This window comes from Arvicola amphibius, chromosome X, assembly GCF_903992535.2.
Source record: "Arvicola amphibius chromosome X, mArvAmp1.2, whole genome shotgun sequence".
In the NCBI taxonomy this organism is placed as follows: Eukaryota; Metazoa; Chordata; class Mammalia; order Rodentia; family Cricetidae; genus Arvicola; species Arvicola amphibius.
In genome coordinates this window covers 136531947-136556231 of record NC_052065.1, presented here as the reverse complement: position 1 = coordinate 136556231, position 24285 = coordinate 136531947, and the positions used below count along the sequence as shown (strand labels likewise).

At 49.6% G+C, this 24285-nt stretch overlaps 2 protein-coding genes across 4 annotated transcripts; one reads left to right on the top strand and one right to left on the bottom strand.

The window, feature by feature from the left end:
• The first annotated feature begins 439 nt into the window (after window positions 1–439).
• On the top strand, window positions 440–1734 carry Lage3 (L antigen family member 3). Its single transcript, XM_038317220.1, has 3 exons — window positions 440–693; window positions 983–1111; window positions 1411–1734. The coding sequence occupies exons 1-3, from the start codon at window positions 494–496 to the stop codon at window positions 1523–1525; spliced, it is 444 nt and encodes a 147-aa protein (XP_038173148.1). The 5' UTR covers window positions 440–493; the 3' UTR covers window positions 1526–1734.
• A 4515-nt stretch (window positions 1735–6249) lies between these two features.
• Plxna3 (plexin A3) lies at window positions 6250–22261 on the bottom strand. 3 transcript variants are annotated; one of them, XM_038316149.1, is made up of 33 exons: window positions 22130–22261; window positions 19701–20323; window positions 18764–19303; window positions 18144–18326; window positions 17623–17751; window positions 17452–17552; window positions 16941–17064; window positions 16701–16857; window positions 16518–16617; window positions 16145–16259; window positions 15810–16010; window positions 15454–15550; window positions 15130–15320; window positions 14899–15044; window positions 14708–14828; window positions 14450–14586; window positions 14170–14340; window positions 13815–13953; window positions 13494–13733; window positions 13260–13403; window positions 12945–13179; window positions 12714–12856; window positions 12366–12622; window positions 12175–12241; window positions 11923–12069; window positions 11683–11842; window positions 11431–11534; window positions 11146–11242; window positions 10684–10874; window positions 10288–10457; window positions 9576–9788; window positions 9284–9434; window positions 6250–7297 (listed from the first exon to the last, which is right to left on the bottom strand). In XM_038316149.1, exons 2-33 carry the CDS (start codon window positions 20295–20297, stop codon window positions 7202–7204), a joined length of 5664 nt encoding a protein of 1887 aa, XP_038172077.1. In that variant the 5' UTR covers window positions 20298–20323; window positions 22130–22261; the 3' UTR covers window positions 6250–7201. The 3 variants fall into 3 exon arrangements, with proteins under 3 accessions (XP_038172077.1, XP_038172079.1, XP_038172080.1); XM_038316151.1 differs by having other exon boundaries at window positions 13815–13908; XM_038316152.1 differs by lacking the exons at window positions 6250–7297; window positions 9284–9434; window positions 9576–9788; window positions 10684–10874 and having other exon boundaries at window positions 10306–10457.
• Between the last annotated feature and the right edge of the window lie 2024 nt (window positions 22262–24285).

Sequence of the window (24285 nt, the reverse complement as noted above, 5' to 3'; positions counted from 1 at the left end):
TTTTTTTCTTCTTTCCCTTCTTTTCTTTTTGTTTTTCATTTTTCTTTTATTTTTTTATTTTTTTATTGTTTTTTTCGAGATAGAGTTTCTCTGTGTAATCCTGGCTGTCCCGAAATTTGCTCTGTAGACTAGGCTCGCCTCAAATTCACAGAGAACTACCCCCTACTGCCTCTCAGTGTTGGGACTAAAGGCGTGTGCTACCACTGTGCGACTCCTTAGATCGCTTTTAAGAAACTGAAAGGAAAGCTAGGCGTGGTACGGCCCTTTGGAGGGGCACTTTGGAGGCAGATGCAGACCAGACCAACCTCTTAGAGATCCGGGCAGAGGTCTCCAGGTGGGACTGACCCAATTTAGCAACTTTGTCGTCCGGCCATTCGCGCAGGTGCATGTGGGGATTGGCAGCCTGAGCGAGGGCGGAGCTTCCGGAGGATAAGGCGGGCTCTGGGTTGCAGAGGTGGCGGAAGATAGGTTGGAAAGTGGAGCAGCAGTAGACATGCAGGGAGTACATAGAGGGTTAGGCCACACTGCACATGGTGCGGATTCACTGACTAGCCGCTGCTGTCCCGGCAATGCAGGCACAGTGGCAGTTATTCCCAGTGGAGCTCACCCTGTTGCACGAGCACCGGAAGTCTCCGATTCGAGCCAAAGCACCATGCCTTTAACGCAAAGGCCGGGGATCCGACATCACAGATTGTATCCTACCTGACAGAGACAATTGGGTCACCTTCTGGATGCTTGAGGCTGGGAAAGGGGTAGTCGGGGGGGGGGAGCGTGGTGGGATGATTGAGGTATGTTAACCATGGGCGGTCTGGGCCTGAGAAGAGAACAGGGGAGGGGGACCAGAGGGTGGAGGGAAATGAGCAGGAATTGCCCAAGTAGTGTGTAAGGTGTAGTCTGGGGAACTTAAACCGGATGAGATAGTTTTAGAGGTCCAAGGAAGAAAAACTGATTCAAGACTGAGCCTTTCCTGACTCTCCATCAGCGCTCTTTCAGTGCCTTTCCCGACCTCTTTGGAGGCAGAAATCGCCTGTGGGTCCCTAGCTCCTGATGCCGAACCGCACCAAGGACTGTTGGGGAAGGAACTTAAAGTGAGCGGCTGCGTGCTGGAAGTGTAAGTGCTGAAATAGTCTGGCATTCTGGGTAGGTGACTGGGTTGTTCTCCACCCAGGACTGCACTTCCTTAGAGATGGCACACTAGGGCGACTTCTAAGGAGAGGCTTGGTGCACTGGACGAGTCTTTATCTGCAGGATATGGGGGGAGATCAAGAAAGGGTAGGAAACAGAGGCAGATTTCTATGAATTCCAGACCAGTCAGGGCTACTTTGTGAGATTCTCTCTTTCCAAAAAAAGGGGGGGGATAGTAATTATGATTTTTAACTTAATAACAATATTATTTTCCCTCTGTCTTAGACACTGGATCTCGGAAGACTCTCGCCTCCTCCGAATTTCCATCATGAACTTTCTTGACCAGCTTTCCCTAGTGGTGAACACCATACAACGCTTTGGGCCCCCAGTTTCTCGTTAAGCCTGGCTGAGAGAAGGTGCTCAGGTTTGACCTTATGTCCGGTCCCTCCTAAGCAGTACACGCAAGAGTCCAGAAATAGTAGCTGCTACTTAAATGTGGGGCCTAATATTTTTTGCCTGACTTGATCTTCAGGTACTTAGGGGCCACTTGATTAGTCTGGTGCTTAAATGTTTGTTGCTGAAGAAATAAAGCTGTGCTTCCAATCTGTATTTGAGTTTATTTTCAGCCTCTAGATTTTCTTTGGCTTTTTCCTTGTGTCAGAGGAGAGACTGTGGAATTCAGGTATTTGTTAGTACATGATAGAAGTATTCACCTAAAGTATGTGGTCCTTGATTCAATCCCAACACTGAAAGTAGATGAAGACAATTTCAAAAATAAAGGAAAATTAAAACTACATGCACCCTCTCATGCAAGGCTCACTAGTGCCTCCACTTTGGGAAATTTTTGGTATTAGAATTTTATCAGTATAATAAGTGTATAGCAATATCATGAGGCCCCTCTTCTGAGGAGATATTGGCAGTTAATGGCTGCTGGGGAAAGGGAGTTGTTTTTCTTCAGTAATGTAGCCACTGTTAAGTTGCTCATACTCCTGTAAATAACCCCACACCCATGACTATGCAAACAACCCTAATTAATCTCAGTAGGGCACTAAAGACAGACATAAAAACGGAGATGTAGTTGTTAGGAAGAAAGGGTTCAATGAGGATGAGAGGAGGATAAGAGAGGATAATAGTGGATAAGTATGCTCAAAATTCTTTATAAACATGTATGAAATTGTCAAAAAAATACTTTTTAAAAACAGGCTATCTTTATGTACCAGTGGCAGTCCTGAGACTTACTCTGTAGACCAGGGTGGCCTCAAACTCACAGAGCTCCTTCTGCCTTTGCTGGGATTAAAGGTTTGTCCCACCACCACCTGACTTTAAGATTTATTTTTATTGGGACTGTAGAGATGGCTCGGTAGTTAAAAACACTGGCTTTTCTTCCAGAGGGCCTCAGTTTGATCTGCAGCATGCACATGGAGTCAAACTGTTATGTCCAGTCCCAAAGCATCCCATGCTCCCTTCTGACCTCTGTGGTCACTTCATTCATGTGGTACACAGACATACAAGCAGGCAAAACACCTATACACATAAAATGAAAAGTTTTTTTAAAGCACTCACATGAAAACATTATGACCTGAATTTAAGTCCTGAATCCCACAAAGTAACAGGAAAGAACCAACTCCTAAAAGTTGTCCTCTGACTTTGGGGAGAGCTTGCACATGTGCATACACACACACACACACACACACACACACACTAAAGAAATACAATTTTTAAGTGAATAGCAATATAGAACGCAAACTTTTTGCAAGTTTAGCATTGTAGTTCTTCCTAAGTATTTTTTCACCTAAAGTGAATTTTCCCTTTCTAGTCAATTTGTTTCAATTTGTTTTTATTTTTTGAGACAGGGTCTTATAGCTTAGGCTGGCCTCAAACTGACAAAGATCTGCCTTCCTCTGCCTCCTGAGTGCTGGGGTTAAAGGTGTGAAACACCACTACCCAGCACATAAAAAGAATTTTAAGCATTGTAGAACAGGCACATATATGATGCAATTTAATATAATTGTTGAATACTTAAAAATTCATTTCATTCATTCATGGGCAGTGGTAGTACACGCCTTTAATCCTAGCACTTGGGAGGCAGAGGCAGGAGGATCTCTTGAGTTTGAGGTCAGCCTGGCTTACAGAGCAAGTTTCAGGACAGAACTACACAGAGAAACCTGTCTTGAAAAACAACAAAAAAAAGTTTGAACAAATCATTATTCTTGGTTAATTTTTGAGCTATCAGTAAGATTTCTTTGAATGTTCTTGACATACCCTAGTGAATTGCACTACTGAAAATGAGTCTCTACTCACCAGATACTGGTTTCCCAAATCCTTAGCACTGTTGATATTCCCCCTCCTAAACCAAATACCAATATACCCCCCCCCAAAAAAAACCCTTTGTTCATGTAAGAACAAATAACCCAGAAACAGAGCTTAGGTTTTGTAGTTTCTCCACCTATCAAGGAAAAGTGCCTGACAACTGGCATTTGGGGATAGACATTAACTCCCTATAAAACATGTCTTGCAACTTGGCTACATTTAGCCTAGTGGTTCATCTGTAGATGCCATTAGATTTTCACTATAGATTATCATGTTTCTTAGAATAAAGGCAGTAATGCCTCTTCCTTTCTACTCTGAATGATTAATAATTTATTTCCTTCTATCTGAGTTGAGTTTTTCGGCTTCTTCGTATCCCTTGGAAAGCATTTGAGTCTTTGTATGTTACTTTGAGGGTGTGCTGCATGGGGCGGATTCCTTCTGTGTATAGAAGTAGGTTTTTATCACTACTAAGGCATGACTCTTCTGACCCTGACCCTGCCTCACAAAAGAGGAGGCGCTACTAGTCCCTGTCTTGTTTACAGTGCTAGGCAGTTAACACAGAGGCAGATCCTTTTCCCAGGTCTCAGTCTCTTTCCTCACACATTTGTGCTCCTGTGTAATATTCAACTAGAACCCACTGGGTGCATCTAGGGTTCTGTCCTTCTGCTTGCCTTTTCTTCACTATTCTGCCCTGAATCCAAAAGCCATTCCAAGTTACTATTCAGAGTCTCATCTGTTAAACTTGATGTCAGTTATTTATCTGATGGGCTCTGGTATTAGTGTTCTCTCTTATTTCTTTTCTTAATCTTTATTTTAGAGACAGGGGATGGAGAGATGAATGTAAGTCCCTATTGCTGAAGACACCATGTTTAAGACAAAAGATTTAATTTAAAAAATAATTGTGTTGTGTGCATTAAGTTTGAGTTTGTGCATGTGAGTGCAAGTGCTCCTGGAGACCAGAAGAAGGCGTCAGATCCTCTGGAGCTGTAGCTGAGTTCACTGCTGTGGATGCCAGGAACTAAACTCAAGTCCTCTGGAAAAACAGCAGTATGTACCCTTAGTGGCTGGGCCATCTCTTCAGTCTCCCAAAGGAAGCACTTACAATATTTTTAATTAATTGTTTGACAGTTTCATACAATGTATTGTAATCATTCACCCCCACCCCTCTCTTAACTCCTCCCAGATTCACCACTGCTTCTTTAACCCCCTCCCCAACTGTGTCCTCTTTTTAAATATAACCATCAAGTCCAATTTTTACTGCCCATGTATTTCTGAGTGTGGGGCCATTCACTGGAGCATGGTTGATCTATAAAACACCACACCCTTAAAGAAATCTGATTTTCCCTCCCTGGAAGCCATACACTATTAATAGCTCCCCAGTTATAGGTGGGAGCTTATGAAATGCTCCCTCTTAATACTAGACTGTTGGCTACTTTGATCTTGAACAGGTCTTATGAGGCAGCCAAAGCAGCAAAACAAGACTTTAATCTTTTAGCAAAAAAAAAAAAAAAAAAGAAGCCAGGTGTGGTTTTCATATTGTTTTTGATAGATCATAGGGCCCATGCTGGCCTAGAGTTTAGCATATAGCTGAGGCTGTACTTTAATTTTTGTTGTCACCTCCAAACCACCAGGAGCAAGCTACCCTGATTTATTTATTTATTGATTGATTGATTTATCTATTTATTTATTTATTTTTGGTTTTCCAAGACAGGGTTTCTCTGTGTAACAGTCCTAGCTGTCCTGGAACTCACTCTGTAGACCAGGCCTGCCTCTGTCTCCCAAGTGCTGGGATTAAAGGTGTGAACCACCAATGCCCAGCTTTTATTTGATGTTTCTCATCTGTGTGTATATGCAGGATCCAGTATCTATGAAACACCTGTTGTATATATGTGGAGGCCTGAGGCTGATGTTGAGTTTTTTCTATCACTCTCCAACTTATCCTATGATGCAAGGTTTTTCCAGTTGAACCCAGAGCTTGTCTATATGACTAGCAAGGCTATCCAGCTTGTCCCAGGATATCTACCCTCATTTCTGCTTTCTGAGCACTGTAATTATTGTCCAAACTCCAGTCTTCAAGTTCGTGTGACACTGAACCATTTCCTCAGTCCCATGCTATCCTTTTTCTTATTGTACAGTATCTTCACCACATATGCATCATCTAACAAGTGATGGGGTAATTCACATACAGGTAGATCCACTGCAGTTATAATCCAATGAGTTGCCATATCTTCAGAATTTTGGATACAAGTGAAGCCACTGAAAGTTTTTCTTTTAAATTAGTTTGATTTTATGTTTTATGTGTGCATGTTTTGCCTGCATGTATATCGTGTACATGCCTGGTGCCTGAGGAGGCCAGAAGAGGGTTATCAGATTTCCTGGAACTAGAGATACAAATGGTTGTGAGCCACTATGTGGGTGCTGGGAATTGAACCTGGATCCTGTGGAAGAGCAACCCATGCTCTTAACCACCCCGCCATCTCTCTAGCCCCCACTGAAGAATTTTTGTAACACGGGGGAAACGTCTCTTATTTGCAGCATCTGTCTTCAACTCCAACTAATAATGTGCTAAAAGGGCAGGATAGAAGCAGGGAGATGGGCAAATCTGAGTAGAAACAGTGAATGCAAGGAAAAAGAAGCAGATTTATTCAGTCTTGAAGTAGGAACCACCAGGATTGCCTAATGGACTACCCATTGCTATGATCTTCCTCAAATCATCAGAAATACTATAAAGAGTTATATTTCCTCCCACAGCCTGGCTCATCCACAGCCCAGCAGGTGTACCCACTTGCCCCAAAGACAAAGATATGCACTGACCCCATTTCCCAACATTTAATTAGGAAAAAAATTACAACAACAAAGAAAAACTCATGCAACAAAAGAAGAGTAGACTGGGGGTCTGGAACCATCAGATAGGGTCAGATTCCTCAGAAGAGGCAGGAGACACAAAACAGTAAGGCACTGCCACCTTGGCCCCTTAGGGGTGGGCACATGATGGGGCAGCTGAGGCTGAAGGGCTTCAGGGCAAGTGCCTACAACAATGAGGAAATTTGGCAGTAGGGACACAAGGAATGTCCCAGAGGCTCAGGCTCATCACATCAGGCCCAAGCACAACCTGGTTATAGTACTCTCAGAGACAACAGGCCCCATGAAAATATGGTCTGACTCCTGAAACATCTGTAGAGGAACAGTGGCTGGCCAGGCCCAGCCAATCTGAGGGCAGCTTCAAGATGTATCATCCAACACCAAATGCTGCTGGTACTGAGGCTCTCTTAGGACAAGTGGGGCCTGACACAGCAAAGGTGAAATGCCAGAGGCTGAGCCAAGGCTGGCAATGTCACAAAGGAACCAGGACAGGAAACAAGGCCCAGATCAACCAAGGAGGCAGGTCTGTGAGGCTGGAAATATCCCAAGGGACATGTATATTTACATGTGGAAATTAAGGTGGGGTTAGGTTAATAAATAGGTAGGTAGGGTGTAGAGCTAGGAGGGCAAGGGCTCTCTTGACATAGGAACACAAGGCAAGAGGGTGGGGGTATTGCTGCTGCTGGTAGGGGGGAGCTTGGTCCTATCACCCCTCCCCCTGCAGGACCCAAAGCAAGGCACTAATGAAGGGGGCCCAGGTGTGACGGAGGCAACCTGGCCTGGTAACCTCCCCAACACCACCAGATCTGGATCTCAGCCATAGAGACTCATGCTAGAGCCAGCCACTCCCCTGGCTCAGAGAATGGCTCAGAAGTGAGAAGCCCCCTCCTCACCATCTCCCCACTCAGCTGCTGCTGGACACCAGGCTGATGATCTGCTCCAGCTTCTGTCGAAGCTTGTGCTTCCGACAAGAGGCATCTCGGTCCAGCGAGGTAAGGATCTAGGAGATGAGGATCCACTGGAGCAGACTCCAAGGCAGGGCACCACTTCTGCACAAAGTCCTTGCTTCCCAGATGGGTGCTTCCCTCCCACAGGCTTGAGTTCCTGTGCCAAGCTCAAGCTCTAAACCTCTAATTTCTCAGGAAAACCACCGACTTTTCCTTGACTATACTATGCCCAACTCCAGAGATTTCTCTCCTATCATTGCTCATGTGTAACCTCTTTGAAGAGTGAGCCATACCTGCTGTTATCAGTTCCTTTTTCTGCCTAACCAAAACTCCAACATCTCCTTGGCAAATCTGGCCATTCCATCCTCCTTGATCCATGCAAGGGCCTGGCTCAGGATACCCAGCTGACTCTACCAGTCACCTCTGGGTTCCTCCCAGTCCTCTGCTAGTTCCCTCTTTCCTCTTTGACCTGTGAGGGGCTCAGGGTGCTGTGCTTGGCCAGATCTCCCTCTATATCCCCTTGATCTCCCTTGGTGAGCTCCTTTTTTTGAGACAGTATCTCACTATGTATCTCTGACTGTCCTGCAACTCACTTTGTAGATCAGGTTACCCTTGAAACACAGCAGTCTGCCTGACTCTGCCTCCTAAGTGCAGGGACTAAAGGTATGTGCCACCATGCCTGTCCAGGGCTTAATCTTGCATGCACATCTCTACTTGTCTGTGTACACATGCATGGATGTGGAGTCCAAGAGGTCAATACCTGGTGTCTTTATCATTCTCCACCTTTTTAAAAATGTGTGAGTGTTCTGCTTGCATGTATGTATGTGTATCACATGTGGTGACCATAGAAGTCAGAGGAGACCGGATTCCCTGAAACTGGAGCTTGCCATATGGAGTTGCCATATGGGTGCTGGGAATCAAACTTGGATCCTCTGGAAGAACAGAAAGTGCTCTTAACTGCTTTGCTATCTCTCCAGCCCATCCACCTTATTTTGTGAGATACAGTATCTCATGGAACATAGAATTCATTGATTGGCTAGACTGACTGACCAAGGAGCTATGAGGATTTGTCTATCTCCACTCCCCAGTGCTGGGATTATAGACATGCCACCACACCCAATATTTTAACATGGGTGGTCTAAATCCAAATTCAGGTCCTCATGCTTTCATACCAGGTACTCGATCAACTGAGCCATTTTCCCCATCCCCCTGCCTCAGGGCTTTAAATTCCATCTATGGTTTCCAAAAGTGTACTTCCTTCCAAGACTTCCCCTGAATCTATTGACTCCTATGCCTTGCATACTTGTCATTTTAAGTCTAGCTAGCAAGAGAATGGTATCTGAGCTCAACCTTCCCAGTGTGACCCAATCAACTTTGATTCCATCCCTGCTACCCACCCCAAGATGCTCTATGTTCCCTCGGGGCTTTAGCATTTAGGATGGCTTGAGTGGTTCTGCAGATTCTTGACTTTGTTCCCTCAGCCTGACAAGGCTGTTCCATCCACAGTCTTTCCTGCGGTTTGTAGCGTTACTGAGTTTATGATGGTGAACTTCATCCCGTCAGCTACCTAGGCTGAAGAAGTCCTGCAGTCATCCTTGATTCCAGCTTGTGACCAACATCCAGCTACTCAGAACATGAATCCAGGCCTCCACACCCTTTTGTGTTCCTCTGTCTGCTGGCATCTCCAACCACAAAAGCCACAGGCCTTGCTAATAACTAGATGCACCTACCTCTGGCTTCACTCCATAACCTTTGCCTACTCCTTCTGATTCTCCAGCCTTTTAACTTTTAGCCAGTGGTAATTCTATACTCCAGCTAGTGGTTTCTCTCCTGTATTCCTTAAATCCCAGCATCTAGGGAAATTATTACCCATGCTGGCCCTAGGCAAGGAATGAATTGTGGACAAGATACAAGATGGATTCTGTGTTCCATCTTGCTTAAATCCTTGGCAGTCCTCAATCCATCAACCTCCCTGCCTTTGCCCCTAATTCCATCATCAGAACCATGCAACTGGGGATCTGTAAGATGCATCAACATACCTCTTGACGATACTTGGTGACATAGAAGTAGAGCTCACTGAGTGCACTTAGGACATTGAAGTCATTGGCATGGAGGCGGGATTGTTCCACTAGGTAGGCATCCATGTCCTGGTCACTGATTGATGCCATCTTTGCGATATCTCGGTAGTACCTGTAGAAACCCTGGGTGAGTCAATCATGCACATGTCATAAAAGCCAAAAGTCATCAGTGTTTGGCCAGTCTTAGATAGGCTGTTTAGGTAGGCAGTTCCAGCCTGCCACCATGCACACACAGCAGTTTCCCAGGGCCCACCTCTCCACCCAGCTCTTGTAATTAGGGATATCCTTGGCATAGAGCAGCTTGTTGGAAGGGGAGTCCTTGCCCAGACGGTGCTCTGATGTAGAACAGGAGTCCATGAAGGTCTGGGCCACCACTGACAAACAGGCATCCGTGATGCTATTCTTGTGGATGTCAAACACAAACTGCGGGTTCTTGATCACATTCACCCAGAAACGCAGAGGTAAGCTGAACAGAGGGATATACACTCGAGACTCCCCAGTAGCTGTATGGGCCCCTTTTCCCCCAGTGCCTTCCTTTACACCTTGTTCCTGTCTGGCCAGCTCATAACTACTCCTGAGGTAACAGGAAGAACACATTTAGGGTAAATGATTTTTTCTTTAACTTTCTGCTTGACTCAGGCTTTCTGTTCTCAATCTCCACCCCTGAAGTTTTTACTGTCTCCACCTGTGCTAAGTTATCAATAAAAGGTTGTGCAGGACCCTGGAGAAAATGGCCAATTCCAATGCTAGACTAGCATTTTCCATCTGCACAATCCAGCAGTACCCATCTTCTATATACTCATATTCAGTTCCAGGCCAAGACACTGTCTCATCCCTTTTGCCTGATAGGCTATTCAGCTGCCAGTCAACCTGCCTCCATGGGCCTTGGGCCTTGGCTAAGTCACTAGTCTCTTCCTCCCACCCATCCTCAAAAGGGCCAGCAGTAGCCAGGAACTAATAAGTACCAGTTGCTTTTCCAGGTGTGGCGCACATCAGGGTCACTGATCTGGCGCTGATCAGCCTGTTCATCCAGGAAGTCAAACATGTACTTGATGGCCAAGGGTAAAGCTGAGCCCCGATGGGCTGTACTGAACACAGTTTCAAATAGGTCATCCACAAACTTCTGCAATGTGCCCTATGAGTGACAGTAAGGCCACTATGTCAAGGAGTTCCCCAAATCTGACAGACAGGGGAAGAAAAGCTCAGTAAAGAATTTTCCTGAAGGGCCAGCATTCCTAAAATGGAACTGCTCTTGACCTCAGGCCTAGAGGTCCTACTGGTAAGACCAGCTCATCTTATGGCTAAGACTGGGCTAGAGGGTGTCTATGCAGATACCAAGGGAGCCTGGGGCAGGCCCACACCTTGGTGGCCAGCAGCCTTGTCAGATATATTTCTGAGACCATCTTGCTGCCACGGTCTCCCTCTCGGTGATCAGCATGATCATGGTTCTTCACCAGATGCCACAGCTTGGTCCCTGCCTCCTGGTCAGGTGTAAGCATAGGTGCTCGAGAACGGAGGCTATCCGGGCTGCTGGCAGCACGGAGCAAGCTCTCTAGGGCAGAGGAGAGATGTGACCCTTAGGCTCCAACAGGCCCTGGCCATTACCCACCCTCTTACTCCACTCTCCTCCAAGAGCCCAAGAGCCTTTGTGGAACCCCTGTGTTCTTGCCACCCCTCCCTACCAGGCTCTACAGAACGGCTGTCCAAAGTAATGGTCTTTCCAGCTGGGTCAAGACAACTACTCAGGGCTTCCAAAGATGGCTTATACAGCCTTAATTAAAGGGCATAGGGCCATCAGATGTCACCATGATGAGGATACCTACCATAGCGACTGAGTGAACGGGTGAAGGTGAAGGAGTTGGCCATGTTATAGGCAGACACTTGTTTGGGCACCAGGGCTACTAAGGAACCATCTGTCACCTGGAGGTCCAAAGACAAAGAAGGGGCAGTGCAGGAAGACAAGGGGCCACCACTCATCCAGGCTCTTCAATGTAGTGGTAACCAAGGCCCTGTGAGGAGGGCTCATGTGTATAAGGATAAGGGCTGCGAGCAGACCTAGCCATGGCTCCTAGGTAGCCTGGGGGGTGAATAGGCTCTCAGTTCCTCACCTGGTAGTGGGCCAGTGAGTTGACCCTCTTCCAGTCACACTCTATCTTTGTAGTGACATCCTCATCTTGAAGGATGATTCGGGCTATGCGGCCCTGGCGCCATTCTGCAGACCACAGTCAGCTCTTAGGGACATTTACCCCACAAAGCCTTAGGCTCACTTCTCTTAAGGAATAGAGCTCAGGTACAGAGTGTGAGCACCCCCCGGGAGGGTTTGGAAGGTGGGGGCTTAGGAGAAAGGGGAAAGACCTTACCCAAGTCCATGTCCTCAGCTTTGGGGCGCTGAGAGTATGGGATACCCTTGTACACAGTATCCAACAGCTTGTCTTTGGCCTGGGTGATGCTGTCACAGTTGAGAACCTTCACAGGGACCTGAGCACTGCCCTCGCTCTCCGGGCACACACAATGAAGAGTCTAAGAGTGAAGGAACCCCAGCATCAATCCTGAGCAAGGCTCCTCCACCCCTTCTCCTATTCACATGGCCCCATGCTCACCAGGGTCTTATAGTCAATCTGCTGCCGGATGAGTTTATCCTCACTTAAGGAGTAGCGGGCCTCGCCTGTTATGGCATCAATGGGACCTTTCTCCATCTGTTGCTTAATGGCGCAGTACAGCAGGAAAAGTGGCTCCCCGGCACACTCCTACACCCAGAGTCAAGAGCATAGCTGGCTGCCTGTCTGGCCTACCAATCAACTACATCCACCCCTGAACATTCCTCCCCTTCTGCCCAGCCCTACTAAGCACACCTTCAGGAACTTATGCAGCAGGAATGTAAACCAGTTGGTGAGCATCTTCTCAGCCACTGACTCTGTCCTGTGGTAAGAGATAGGTCCTGAGGCCCTGGCCTGGCAAGGGTGGGGCTTGAACAGACAGAAGGGCCCAAAATAGGAAATGGAAGAGTGGGCTGGGGGAGAGGCCAGGCAAGATAGTTACATACCTGCGCAATAGCAGCTTTGGGTGGTTCTTGCTCTCCAGGTTTTTCTCTATGAGGTCAGCCAGCAGTTGCTTGAGTAGTCCAGTGGCATAGTCAAGCCGGCTCTGCAGGGCCACCATGGTGAGTGACGCTACAGTGCCACGGTCACGCATAGAGAAGCTGCTCTGGGCCTCCAAAGTGTGGATGAAGGTGAGCAGGAAGGCACGGCTGTGCAGCAGCTGCCCAAACAGGCGTAGGGCCTTCTCCACGTTGGGGGGAGTCTGTGGGGACCAGAGATTCTCAGAAGGTAGGTAGTGGTGGCTCTGAGGAAAATAGAACATGAACGGGCTGTGGGGGCAGGGGGTGGCTCACATCCAGCTCCTTGAGCACTGGGTGGGCCTCAATGCCAGGGAAAAGCACCCGCACAGCATAGGTCCGATAGTCCAAGAAGGGAATCTGCACACCATCCATGTGGTTTGTCAGTTCATTGATATCTGTCTGTAGCTCAGCAAAAGCTGGGGGAAAGTAGGGTGGAATGAGTTGAGCAAGAGGCAGGGAAATTCCTCAGCTCTCACATACTGGTACACTCCCAGCTTTAGGCACCTTCTTTGCACTCCAACGCCACACGAGATTCCAGGTTGTCCATCTGTAGCTGGAGCCGCTTCAGTGTTCGGTCTGCATCTTGAGTCTTTCGCTTGTAGGCGACCAGCACAGCAGTGATGGCCAGCAGCAAGAGCCCACCCCCTGCTGCCAGCCCCACCATAGCTGGTAAAGTTAGTGCCCGATCAGCAGTGATGTGCAGGGTGCCCAACCAGAACTCCAAGCCACCCACCAGCACCTGTAATAAGAGGCTCAAGGTGAACCAACACCCATGTACACCCAAAGGCTGCTCCGGTGGCCTCTGAAGCCTATACACACCATGACTGGCTGCCGGCCTGTCTGGCTAGGGGAATCACACAGAAGTTGAGTATCTGAAACAGTTAGTGCACACGGCTGTCCTCCAATCAGCACCGTATAGTTGAGGCGGGAGCTGCCAGCTGCAGCAGGGATCAGGTTCTTGCCCTAACAGTAGATAACCCACACAGACACAGTCAAGCTCTCCAGGTCTCTGCTCCTCCCCTCCTTTCTACTCCCTACCCCTATTCCCAGCACCTTCAATACAACATGTGAGCCAGGTTTGACATCTAGCACACCAGATGGCCCAAGTGGTTCAAAGCTGGGATCAGGATAGTAGGTGAAGGAAGAACGGTTGAGGGAGCGAGCTGTCTGCACATGATCCAGCAAGAAGCCAAACTCATCAGGGTGCTCGCCTTGGGCCCGAGGCTGAGGGTGCCCAAGGAAGATGCCAGGGGCCTTACATAACATTGCAGTGTCATTGATCACCTGGCATGTCTGTGGAGACAATGGCAATCACCTCAGTGCATAAAGCCTTAAGTAGAAAGGGTGGGAGAGGAGTAGGAAGCTGCTACTTACATTAGTAGTCTCAATACCACGGTACTTTGCCCGTACACGGGGTTCTTGCACCGTCAGCAGATGGGTCCCACTCACAGTGATGGCAGTACTTCCACTGGACAGATGAGGGAAGGTCTCAGGCTCCCTCCACCACCCTGCCCTGAAGTTACCAAGGTTTTTCTGAGAGCTCAGAGCCTCGAACTTTGGATCATTTAGTAGGTGCAAGGCTCTATATGGGCAGGACAACTCTGTGCCCCCTACTGAGGTGGGTTCAGGAAGGATTTGATGCCCCAAGGCCCCAGTAACAGGTAAGGCCCAAAGAGAGACACTCAGAGCCCCAACTCAATCCTTAATCCCATCCTCCTCAGGGTCTCACTTGATGATGCTCCAGGTTGGCTCAAGGTGTGTGACAGTGGGGTCCTGGGTGTAGGTATAGATGACTCCAGGGCTGGAGATGTTGGCATGGTCAATGGCAAGGCTGATGGGGGCCTGACTCGGGCCCAGGGTGGAGACAGGTGAGATACACACGATTGCCTTGGCATCTCTCCTACATAAGAAAGCAGGTAGGCTTGAAGCAGGTGGCCTGGCACCTTTGACAAGCCTGTCCCCATAGCCCTCCACATGCTCAACTCCAGACTGCTTGTGCTCAGGCCCACCTCACAAATTGGCACTCGCCATCTCTTACAATCACTGTGACCCTGCTGCCAGCATCCAGAGAAGTTCCAGAGATGGTGAGCCGAGTGCCCCCAGAAGCTGGGCCCCGAGTAGGACTCACACGGTCAAATGTTGGGGTCTGGGAAAGAAGCAGCCCTTAAGAGGAGGTAGGAACCAGCCCATCCATTGGCTACTCCACATTCCCCCAGAGAGAAGAGGGAGAAAGCTTGGGAAGGGGAAGGGACTGGTAGGCCACATACCACAAAGCTGTAGAGCTGCTCGGACTGTGTGCGAAAGTCAGCTGAACAGTCACCTACACAGAGCTCAGCAGGCCCAGGTGGTGGGCTGGGCACCAGTGATTCCTCCATCTCACATACAATCCTAGGAGTCACAGAAGGTCAGGACTAGCTGTGGTACACAAGGACAGGGTACTCAACATGGCCACACTCACCTTTCAGCACTAACATATTCGGTGGGGATGGAGTTACAACGTACACCAGCTACTCGCAGGCCAACCTCACGGAAACTGAGGCCCAGGTTCTCACCCACAATGGTGACCCGGGTGCCACCTTCCTTGGGTCCTGTGAGTGGGTGGATCTGTAGAACAGGGTAAGAGGCAATAAGATCAGGCCAGACTCATACATGCCCAGCAGGCCAGGTAGGACTAGTATGTGAAGCTAACCTGGGTGACTCGGGGATGGCTGCATCGGGCACCCTTCTGGCTTGGGTGCATCCAGTTGTTCTTGGGAGCTGGGCAGTGAGCCCGCAGTTGGCACTTGTGCTCTGAGATGCACCAGCCACAGTTGAAGCGGGGATCAGCTTTGAGGCAGAGGCCACAGCTAGGCCTCTGAGCCCAGCACTTGTAAAGAAGGGCTGCAGGCACAGAGGACTACTGATGGAGCAACCAGTGGCAGAGAAGCAGGGGGCTCTAGGGCCTCCAGACTTGCCCCCAGTAGTGTCAACCCTGCCCCAGGAGCACATTCCTTGGACCGATGTCATGCCTTACCTCGGAAGCTCGGAGGCTTATCAATGGGGAAATCTCCATCCCAGACCACAGAGAAGTCCAGTTCAGTGTCACCAAACTCATCACCTTCATAGAAATACTAAGAAAAATGGAACCACATGAGTATAAATAAGATAAGCAAAATCCTTGCCCAATTTAGTAATCCCCGATTTAAAAAAAAAGAATAAAAAGTACCTGCCAGGATAAACCAGATCAACCAAAGGCTTCCAGATCAGAAAGGTGGGTATATGCCAAAAAAAAAAAAACCCACAAACAAACAAACAAAAAAAACCCACCACTGACAACAACAATAATAACAACAAAACAAGTGTCCCTGGCTGACCCACCCTGGACCTCACCGAAGCATTCTGGCACTGCACACTGCTGCTGTTAAAGCGCACTGCAGGTACCCGATGCTGCCGCCCCTGTACACGGACTACACATTCATAATTCTTCTGGCCTGACTGAGGTTGTGGCAGATTCTTAGCCCGCAGGGTTAGAGGCTGCATGACACCCACAGGGATCAAGAGGTCTCCTCGAGGCAGGATCTCAGGGCATCCCTGGAAGGAGAACAGCAGTCAGAGCATGCTGATCTACCCACCTTTCTCCAGACCCAAGGAAATAGTAGAACAAACAAACAAATGAGAGGCCAGCCAAGGAGCCCAATCTTTTGCAGCGTACTGCACCACCTCACCTCAGGGCTGTGGACCCTGCCCTCCTGGAAGGAGCACTCGTGTGGATGGCTGGTACACACATGGCGGTACTTACACCAGTGGCAGGGGTAAGGGCTGCCAACACAGGACATGCACCTGGAGAGGGAAGTGGCTTCAGAAATAACAAAGAAGGTTATACCACCCTGTTCTCACCTTCCCACAAAATGTACTGGGGAACAAATGAAGAGGGCAGGCAGAACCTGCATAAGTCACACAGTGCACATCAGGATTGAACAGAAGTGGGGACAGAGCTCACCCCGAGAGTTCTAGAGACAACCACACTGCAAGTTTTATATATCCAAGAGCACCTATCTATCCCCAGGCCTAGGGACAGATTCTGGACCTGGTACTCACGACTGGAGGGCATTGCAGTTGTAGAAGACAAAGTCAACCCCAGCAAACATCACACCAGTCTCCATGGAGAGCAGCTGCAGCTGCACAGTATGAGTGGCCCCTGCAGGAAACAGGTGGCCATCACCAACTAGCCTGGGATCCTGCCCTACCCCACAACACCCAAAACAGCCCCAGTCCACTGACCGTGTCCTCTGCTAAGTGTCTGGAGCTCCTGGAGGGATGGTGAAGGGCAACGCAGCTCTCCAGAGGGCAGCAGAATAGCCTCACTTTTAGTCACCTCCTCAAATGAACAGCTCACACCCGCACTAAGGTCTGGCACATTGCGCATGGCTATGGTCAGCTGGGGAAGGCAGAGAGCTCAGAGCAGAATGTGCCCCTCCCTCATGAAGCATAATGGGCCCAAGTACCCACCATATCACTTACCTGCACTCCAGGGGATGTCACCGACACATTATTGGGCCAGACCCGCACCTGTACACATTTGTTCAGATCCTCAGCAAAGCCATGTGGAGCAGAGGCACCTGGACAGGCCCCTTCACGGCAGCACCTGCATGGGGACAGGCCAGAGCAGTCTGAGCACTGTCCCAGGAGGGACCAGATGGGGTTGCAGTAAGAGGCTGAGGGGGGCAGGGGACAGCATACCCAGCTCCTACTGCCAGGCAACAGTGTGCCTTGGCCTCATCCCCTGAGATCCAAGGGACGTCACTCAGGGTAGAAGTTCTGCTCATTAGCTGGAGAAAGTGGAGGAGAAGGGAGGGAGGGGAAGGCTCAAGGCTCAAGGCTGAGGAAAACGGAGCAGGTGGGTGAAGGAAAGTATAGCAAGTGTGGCTGGCTTCTGTCCAGTTGGCAAGGCCCTCCTAAGTCCTTCTGTCTCCCAAGATAATGGCCCCAGGGAGCCCATTGCTGCCCCATGACCCTCACCCACTGCCCTCACCTGTGCTGTAGCACACACCAACCACAGTGTGGGTCCCCTGAGCCCAGGCATGCAGCGCAGCTCAGATACTGCTCACAGGTCTCCACCGGGAGTTGGCTCACCTGGGAACAGCCACATCAGCACACAGCCCACCCCTGCCCCACCATCCACCACCACCCACCACGGGCCCACCTGCTTCTCACTCAGGACGTAGATGTGCTGGTGGTCAGGGCTAAAGAGCAGGTCTCGGAGTATGGGGCTGCCCTCTACCACAGAGACTGTCTCATACAGCTGGGCATCCTGAGAGCCATCAACCCGCACCTGAGCAACAAACAAGGACAGAGAAATGCCAGGTCAGCTTCACCCTACCATAGTTCTCAGTAAGTACCCAGGGACTTTCTAGATTGCATCTGAGCTGGTCAGACAGGACCTCCTTGAGCCTGCACTCAGTCAGGAGGACTGTAGCTCCAACAGCCACAGACTTAGGCCAAGGCAAAGGCTACCTTGGATTCAGCTAAAAAAAATGCTGATGAAGGTATAAGGCAGAGAAGCCAACCAAGGAGTAGGACTCAGCTCCTGGGGCCTAACCTGGGAAGTCATCATACCCTGTTCAGAGTAACCTAGGCTCATGGGCACATTCTGTTCCCCAGCCCTTCTTCCCATACTGTGAAAAAACATTCCCAATCCCATAATACAAGGGTTCTAGGACCAACCTTCTTCAGATTACCACTGCGTGTACCGATGAAAACCACAGAGTGCTGGTGGTAGGTATAAGCAGCTACACTGGCCATGCCGTCAGTGCTGTCGGCCAACAGGGGTAGCCCCTCAATCACATGTAGGCCACCCAATGGTTGATTCAACACTAACCCACAGAAGTTTCCATTGATCTGCATGGGCTGGTGACACAGGAGGGGTGAGTGAGAGATGCTATTAGATCTCATGTTCTGTAAAGAAGCAGAACCTGGAAGCTACTGCCCTCCAGACATGCCTGACAGTTTGCCCTAGGACCCCATGGGAAAATGGGACTGGTGACAGAAAGCAGGGAGAGGGAGGAGAAACCTGGGTTTACAAGACTTGATACAGAACAGAGAGCAAGCTGGGAATTAATAGAAAGTCAGAAAAATGAAGGTGACAATATAAAAACAGGACACTGGCCAAGATAAGTACAGAGTTAGGCTCTCAAGAAGGGTAAAGTAGGTGTCAGAACAAAGGTGTCAGTCACTCCCAGGACCATGCCAAGCCTGGGATTGGACAGACAGCCACCCAGCAGAGAAGCAGAAAGACAGAGTTGTCATGTGTAGCACAGGGACAGCAGGGCAAACAAAGGGCTCACGGTGTTGATGCATGGCAGCTCCTTATTCAACAGCCAGGGCAGGGCCAGTGTGCCCTCCCCACGGTAGCATGATTGGATTCGCTGCCGGATGTGGGCATTGATGTTGCTGAGGGTGAAGAGGCAAAGGATGGTCTGCCGAGGCGGGCTGGCTCGGTTCTTCTGGCCCTGAGAGAAGATGGTGAAGAGGACATCCTCATCGGCTGGCACACCCAAAGCCTGGGCCAGGAGCAGGCCAGGCTTGGCCAAGTGGGCACTCTGCACTAAGCGGTACTCCACACCATGCCAGGAGCAGCCAATGGGAAACTCTACATAAGAGTAGAACTCTGAGTCTCCTGAACACATGCGCACAATCTTGGATGTGAAGAATTTCTCGCCTGCTGCATCCAGCAGCGTTTGCTGGGTGTCCAGCTGCAGTGTTAAGAAGTACACGAAGGAAGCACTGACAAAGCCATATATGTAGTAGATGTCAAAGGCAGGGTACAGGGAAAGTGTGTCTGAAGGAATCTTGATCTGAGAGGAGACAAACTCATCCTGGTACACCTGGAGAGTAGAGCAAAGTATGAGTAGAGGATAAAGACCTGCTCCCTTCGCTACCTTGACTCCCCAACCCTGCTCTAACAATGTGGCCTTCCAAAGGCTTCCCCTGTGATCTCCCACCTGCCCTGCCTGGGCAATTACTGGAATCCATGCCACAGAGTGCAAGGTGACCTCAGTCTCTCCAGAGACAGGCTTTCCACAGGTGAATTCTGCCCAATTTCCTGTTCTCAGCAGCTGATCTACATTTCTGTGTCAGTGAAGGGTCACAAATTCCCTCTCAAACTAAAGCTTTTCTTCCCAAGAAGTAGGGTCAAGACCGAGAGAAAGGAGTGAATAAGGCCTGGACTCATAAGAAGCAGAAGAAAAAGGACAGAACGAACAGGCATAATATCTCACCCACCAGACTGAACATATCTGCACTGTCTTCATCGTCGATGAGCTTACGGGAACTTAAGGTGGGAAAGTATTCAGACTTGCCATCAACTGCAGTGCCCACAAACAGCTTGCTAGGCCCCTGGCCCTGTTCAACAATGACACCAGCCATGGAGTCAGGCTCCTGGGCCCCTGACAGGTAATGCTCCTTGCGATGGTGGGGCTCACCCAACTTGAAGAGATCATCCAGACGCAGGAATTGGCAGATGCCCTGCCAGATACTGCCACAAGCTACCAGACGACGGGCTGCATAGTCTATGAGAAGCAGCTTGTTCACATTGTCCACAGGCACCAGGCGATGGGAGCACACACGCATGCTAGGGGGTGGGTAGCAATGAGAATTGTCCTCAACGGGCCCTGTAACATGGGCCCGTAGCTCAGTCAGGTTTGGAGCCAGCTTGAAAACTCGGTTCACTGCACCTACAAATACCTCCCCAGTCACTCGGTGGACAGTCAGGTGAGTCAGTTTGGTATCTGTCACCACAAAGGTACGAAAGGGCCTGCTGCTGCCCAGGCACCCTCCTATAGTGAAGAACAGCAATGGGAGAAGGCAGACAGTGGGCATGACCGGCAGCTGTACCAGGGACAGGCCTGAGGAGAGACAACAAATGGGAGTCAGAGACCCCAGGCCCAAGCTCTTCTCCCTCCCCCTGACCTGCCCAGCCCAGGGACCCTGGCAGGCCAGGCTCCATGCCACAGAGCGGCAGGGAAACTCATCCAACATGACAGAGCCCCAGATGGTGACTGAGGCTGGGAGAGGGGAAGGGCCTCTAATAGGGCAAATGAATGAGTAACAAGCACAGGCAAGCTTGGAAGCTATCAATCATCCTCCACCCCTGAACTGGAAAGAAGCCAAGAAGCCTTGTCTTAACTGGGCCACACCCAAGGGGGCAGCAGAGCCAGATGCTTAAAAGGATGGGGTGGGAGGCCATACCAGAACTGGGACCCAAACATTACACCCCATGGCTGAGAGCAGTTGATGGCACAGGAGAGCATCACAGGGGAGCCTAGACCCAAATACCCCTTGCCTGAATGGGGAAGGAGAAAGGCAAGGAGAGAACAATCACATGCTGTGGGTAGGGGATGCTTCTCTGTGAGTGGTGCTGCCAACAGGAGTCCTAGAGTGAAGCTCTGGAGAATTAAGGCCTGAGGCTAGTTTCAGTGCCACCACTTCTCTAGCTCATGGTCTCTCAGGTGCTTTCTCCCCCTGAGGGCCTTGGCTGCCTATTCGAGTCTGCTGTCTGGCCTTTCTGCTGCAACACAAAGCCAAGATTCTCACCGAGACAGACATAAGTCAAGCTTTGCTCAGATACAGGCAGACAGATGCTCTGCCAGGCCTGTGTGGCTCTCCCTGAAAATCCAGAAGTCAGTCAGAGAGAGGTAGGGGCAGAGGGGTCTTACCCACTTTATGAGAGTCCCAGAAGTCTTATATGTAGGAAGCAGCATCCCCAAATACAATTGCAGCCTTAGCGATGTGGGGCAAGGCCCACACGGATAAGGAAAGTGCACTTCACCCCCAGGCCACACCCAGCCAGCCCCAGGCTGCAAAGCAGAGCAGTCTCTGCAGTCAATGGAGCAGAGCACAGTGCTACCTTCTCACTGCCCAATTCCCAAGGGACACAGGAGGGACTCAGCATGCGAGGAGGGCAAGGAGGCACAGAAAAGAAAAAAGAAAAGCAGGAACAGGGAGCAATTCCAGTTTGAAACTGCCAAGTTTCAGCTCAGATTGATCAGCTCTCTGGGGTTCTTTTGTCAGGTCTGCATCCAGGACCCCTCATGCAACAGCCAGAAGAATGGAAGCAGAAAGAGAAAAGCAGCTGCATCCTGCCCTCACCTCTTCTACACTCTGCAGAAAGCCAATTTTAGAAACTGGCCAGGGACAGACTGGGAATGAGACCTGGAAAGTAGTGATTTGCAGCCCACGACCTCACCCCAGCCCCCACCTCTAAGTGGCAACCTCAGGCATCACAGAAGCACCCAGCCCCTCTGTTACAGGCCTGGCAGCAAAGAGCATGATAATGAGGAAAGCTCCATACAGATATTTGGGTCCACAGCTCCTGCTCTCCCACAATGCTCCCCCATGGTGCGACCATCCCAACCAGTCCTGCCCCCATTGGAGGCACCCCTAGGCAGAACCGTGGAGACCTTAGTTGATGCAGAGGCTACAGCAATGCTCAGAGATACTGCTCCTCCTCTACAAAAGGATCATATCAGGCAATGGTGCTACAATAGAGTTGACCGTCTCTTCCTACTCAGGGCATATAGTGAGTGCTTAGTGAGCCTCGAGATGCAGGGACAGGGCCTGGCCCCTGAAACCATCTGGACCCCTAGGCTGTCTGAATCCCGGACATCCATCAGACTACTGGCATACAAGTTGTAAGGATGGCGGCCACCTACCTGTCCCTCCAACGTGGCTGACTCGGGGTAGCCACTCCTGGCCACGTGGACGTGTCCCCGTGCCCTACAGCAGCCCCACTCGCGTGGCCACTCAGCCTCACCCCGCGCGCAGTGAAAACTGCAACCGCCGTCGCCCACACACTGGGCTGGCCCGAGGCCGCCTGGGCCTTTTAAACCTGGACCGTACCACCGCACCAGGAGGGGGCTCTCAGGGAGAATGGACCCGGGCCTGAGAGGCAGAGCGCATGGGAATGAGGCCGCTGCTCCTCGGGCCCAAGACTCTAGTGCACAGCGCAAAACGCCCATGGGCCGCTGGGGAACCCTTCCTGAGAAACGACCCCCTACGCTCAATGGCTGAGTCCTAGGAGCGCGCTTCTCCACACCCCCAGCTCCTAGCTTGCTCCCTCCAGCAACCCTGGAATCTGTGCGCGCCCGCACCACACCCCCTAGGGCCTGAGGCACGAGCCAGCTCCTCCTCCGGAGCCCTGGGCCACCTGCTAAGGTCGCAAGATTTTGTTTGGAGCTATCAAAAGCATACTAGCAAAGATCGCTTGCTAAGTCAGGGCTCTTTCCCCAATGGTCCATAAACTGGTGGGCTAATAATGTACAAGTACCCAGCACAAAGCTTGGAGTACTGAAACTTATAGCCATTTTCATCTAGCGCCTTCCTCAACAAGCCACTCTGACTGTGAATCTGGGATTCTAAATCCCTTGTTTTCTTTTTCCTTTTTTTTCCTTTCATTTCTTTTTCCTTTAGTACAGTGTGGCCTCGAACTGACCACCCTTCTGCCTCACCCTCCCAATGCTGGGATTATTATGGGCTCGTACCACCACAGCTGGCTTTTTTTTCCCACGTTGCTTTGAAACAGTGCCTCACACTGTAGCTCAGGCTGGCCTTGAACTTCCAGCGATCCTCCAGCTTCACCTTCCCATCTTTTGGAATTACAGGTGTGTGTCAACAAGTCCAGTTGTTCTTTTATTTGCGTGTGATGTGTGTGTGTGTGTCTGTGTGTCTGTGTGTCTGTATGTGTATGCCTCATGTGTGCAGGTGCCCAAGAAGGCTAGCAGAGGGCATTAGAGTTTATGGAGCTGGAGTTAAAGGCGGTTGTGAGCCACTGGATTTGAGAGCTAGGAACCTCAGTCTATGCAACAATAGCAAGTGCTCTTAATCACTGAGCCGTCTTTCTTTTCCTTTTCTTTCTTTTCTTTTCATTTTTTTTCAAGACAGGGTTTCACTGTTTAGCTCTGGTCTGGCTGCCCTGGAGCTTGCTTTATAAACCAGACTGGCCTCAAACTCACAGACATCCACCTGCCTCTATCACGTGAGTGTTAGGTGCACTACCACCCCCGGCCCACTGAGCCATCTTTCTAGCCTCTTCTTTTTCTTTATAAACAGCTTTACTGAGATATAATTCACCTTTCATATAAGTCATGTATTTAATGTATACAGTTCAGTGGCGTCTTAATATAATCACAAAGATGTGCAACCATCACTGCTATCTAATTGCCAAACATTTTCCTTACTTCTAATAGAAACTGTAGCAAGCAGTTAGCTATCATTCTCCATACCCCTCATATACATACCCAAGCTCTGGGAATCACTCACGTACTTACTGATAATAGAGTTGCTCCTCAGGGCATCTCAAATACAGTCATAATTGTGCAATATAAATATGTGTTTTTATATTCTTTCACTTAATATTTTCAAGTTTTGACAGAGTTAACCATGGATGAAGACTTTCTTTTTGGGCCAACTATTATCCTGTTGCATGGATAAGCCAAAATTGCTTTCCTCTTTGGTCTATTGTGCATAATGTAAGTAGGAACACTTCTATACATTGTTTCTACATAGGCTCTGAGGGTTTCTCTATGTAACAGTCCTAGACTACCACCACTACCACCACCAAACTGCTGACCTTGAATTCCTAATCCTCCTGCCTTCACCACCTTCAAAATGTTGTGATTACAGATATGCACCCCTTCCTTTTGGATTCACATGTATATGAGTACATGCGTATGGCAACCATCTGTACCCTTGTGCACATGCATCGAGGCCAGAGCAGAACATTTGATATCTTCTTCTATTGCTCTCTGGCTTATTGTCACCTGTCTCCACTCCTCCAAAGCTGTGGTTGTGGACACATGTATAGCCATGA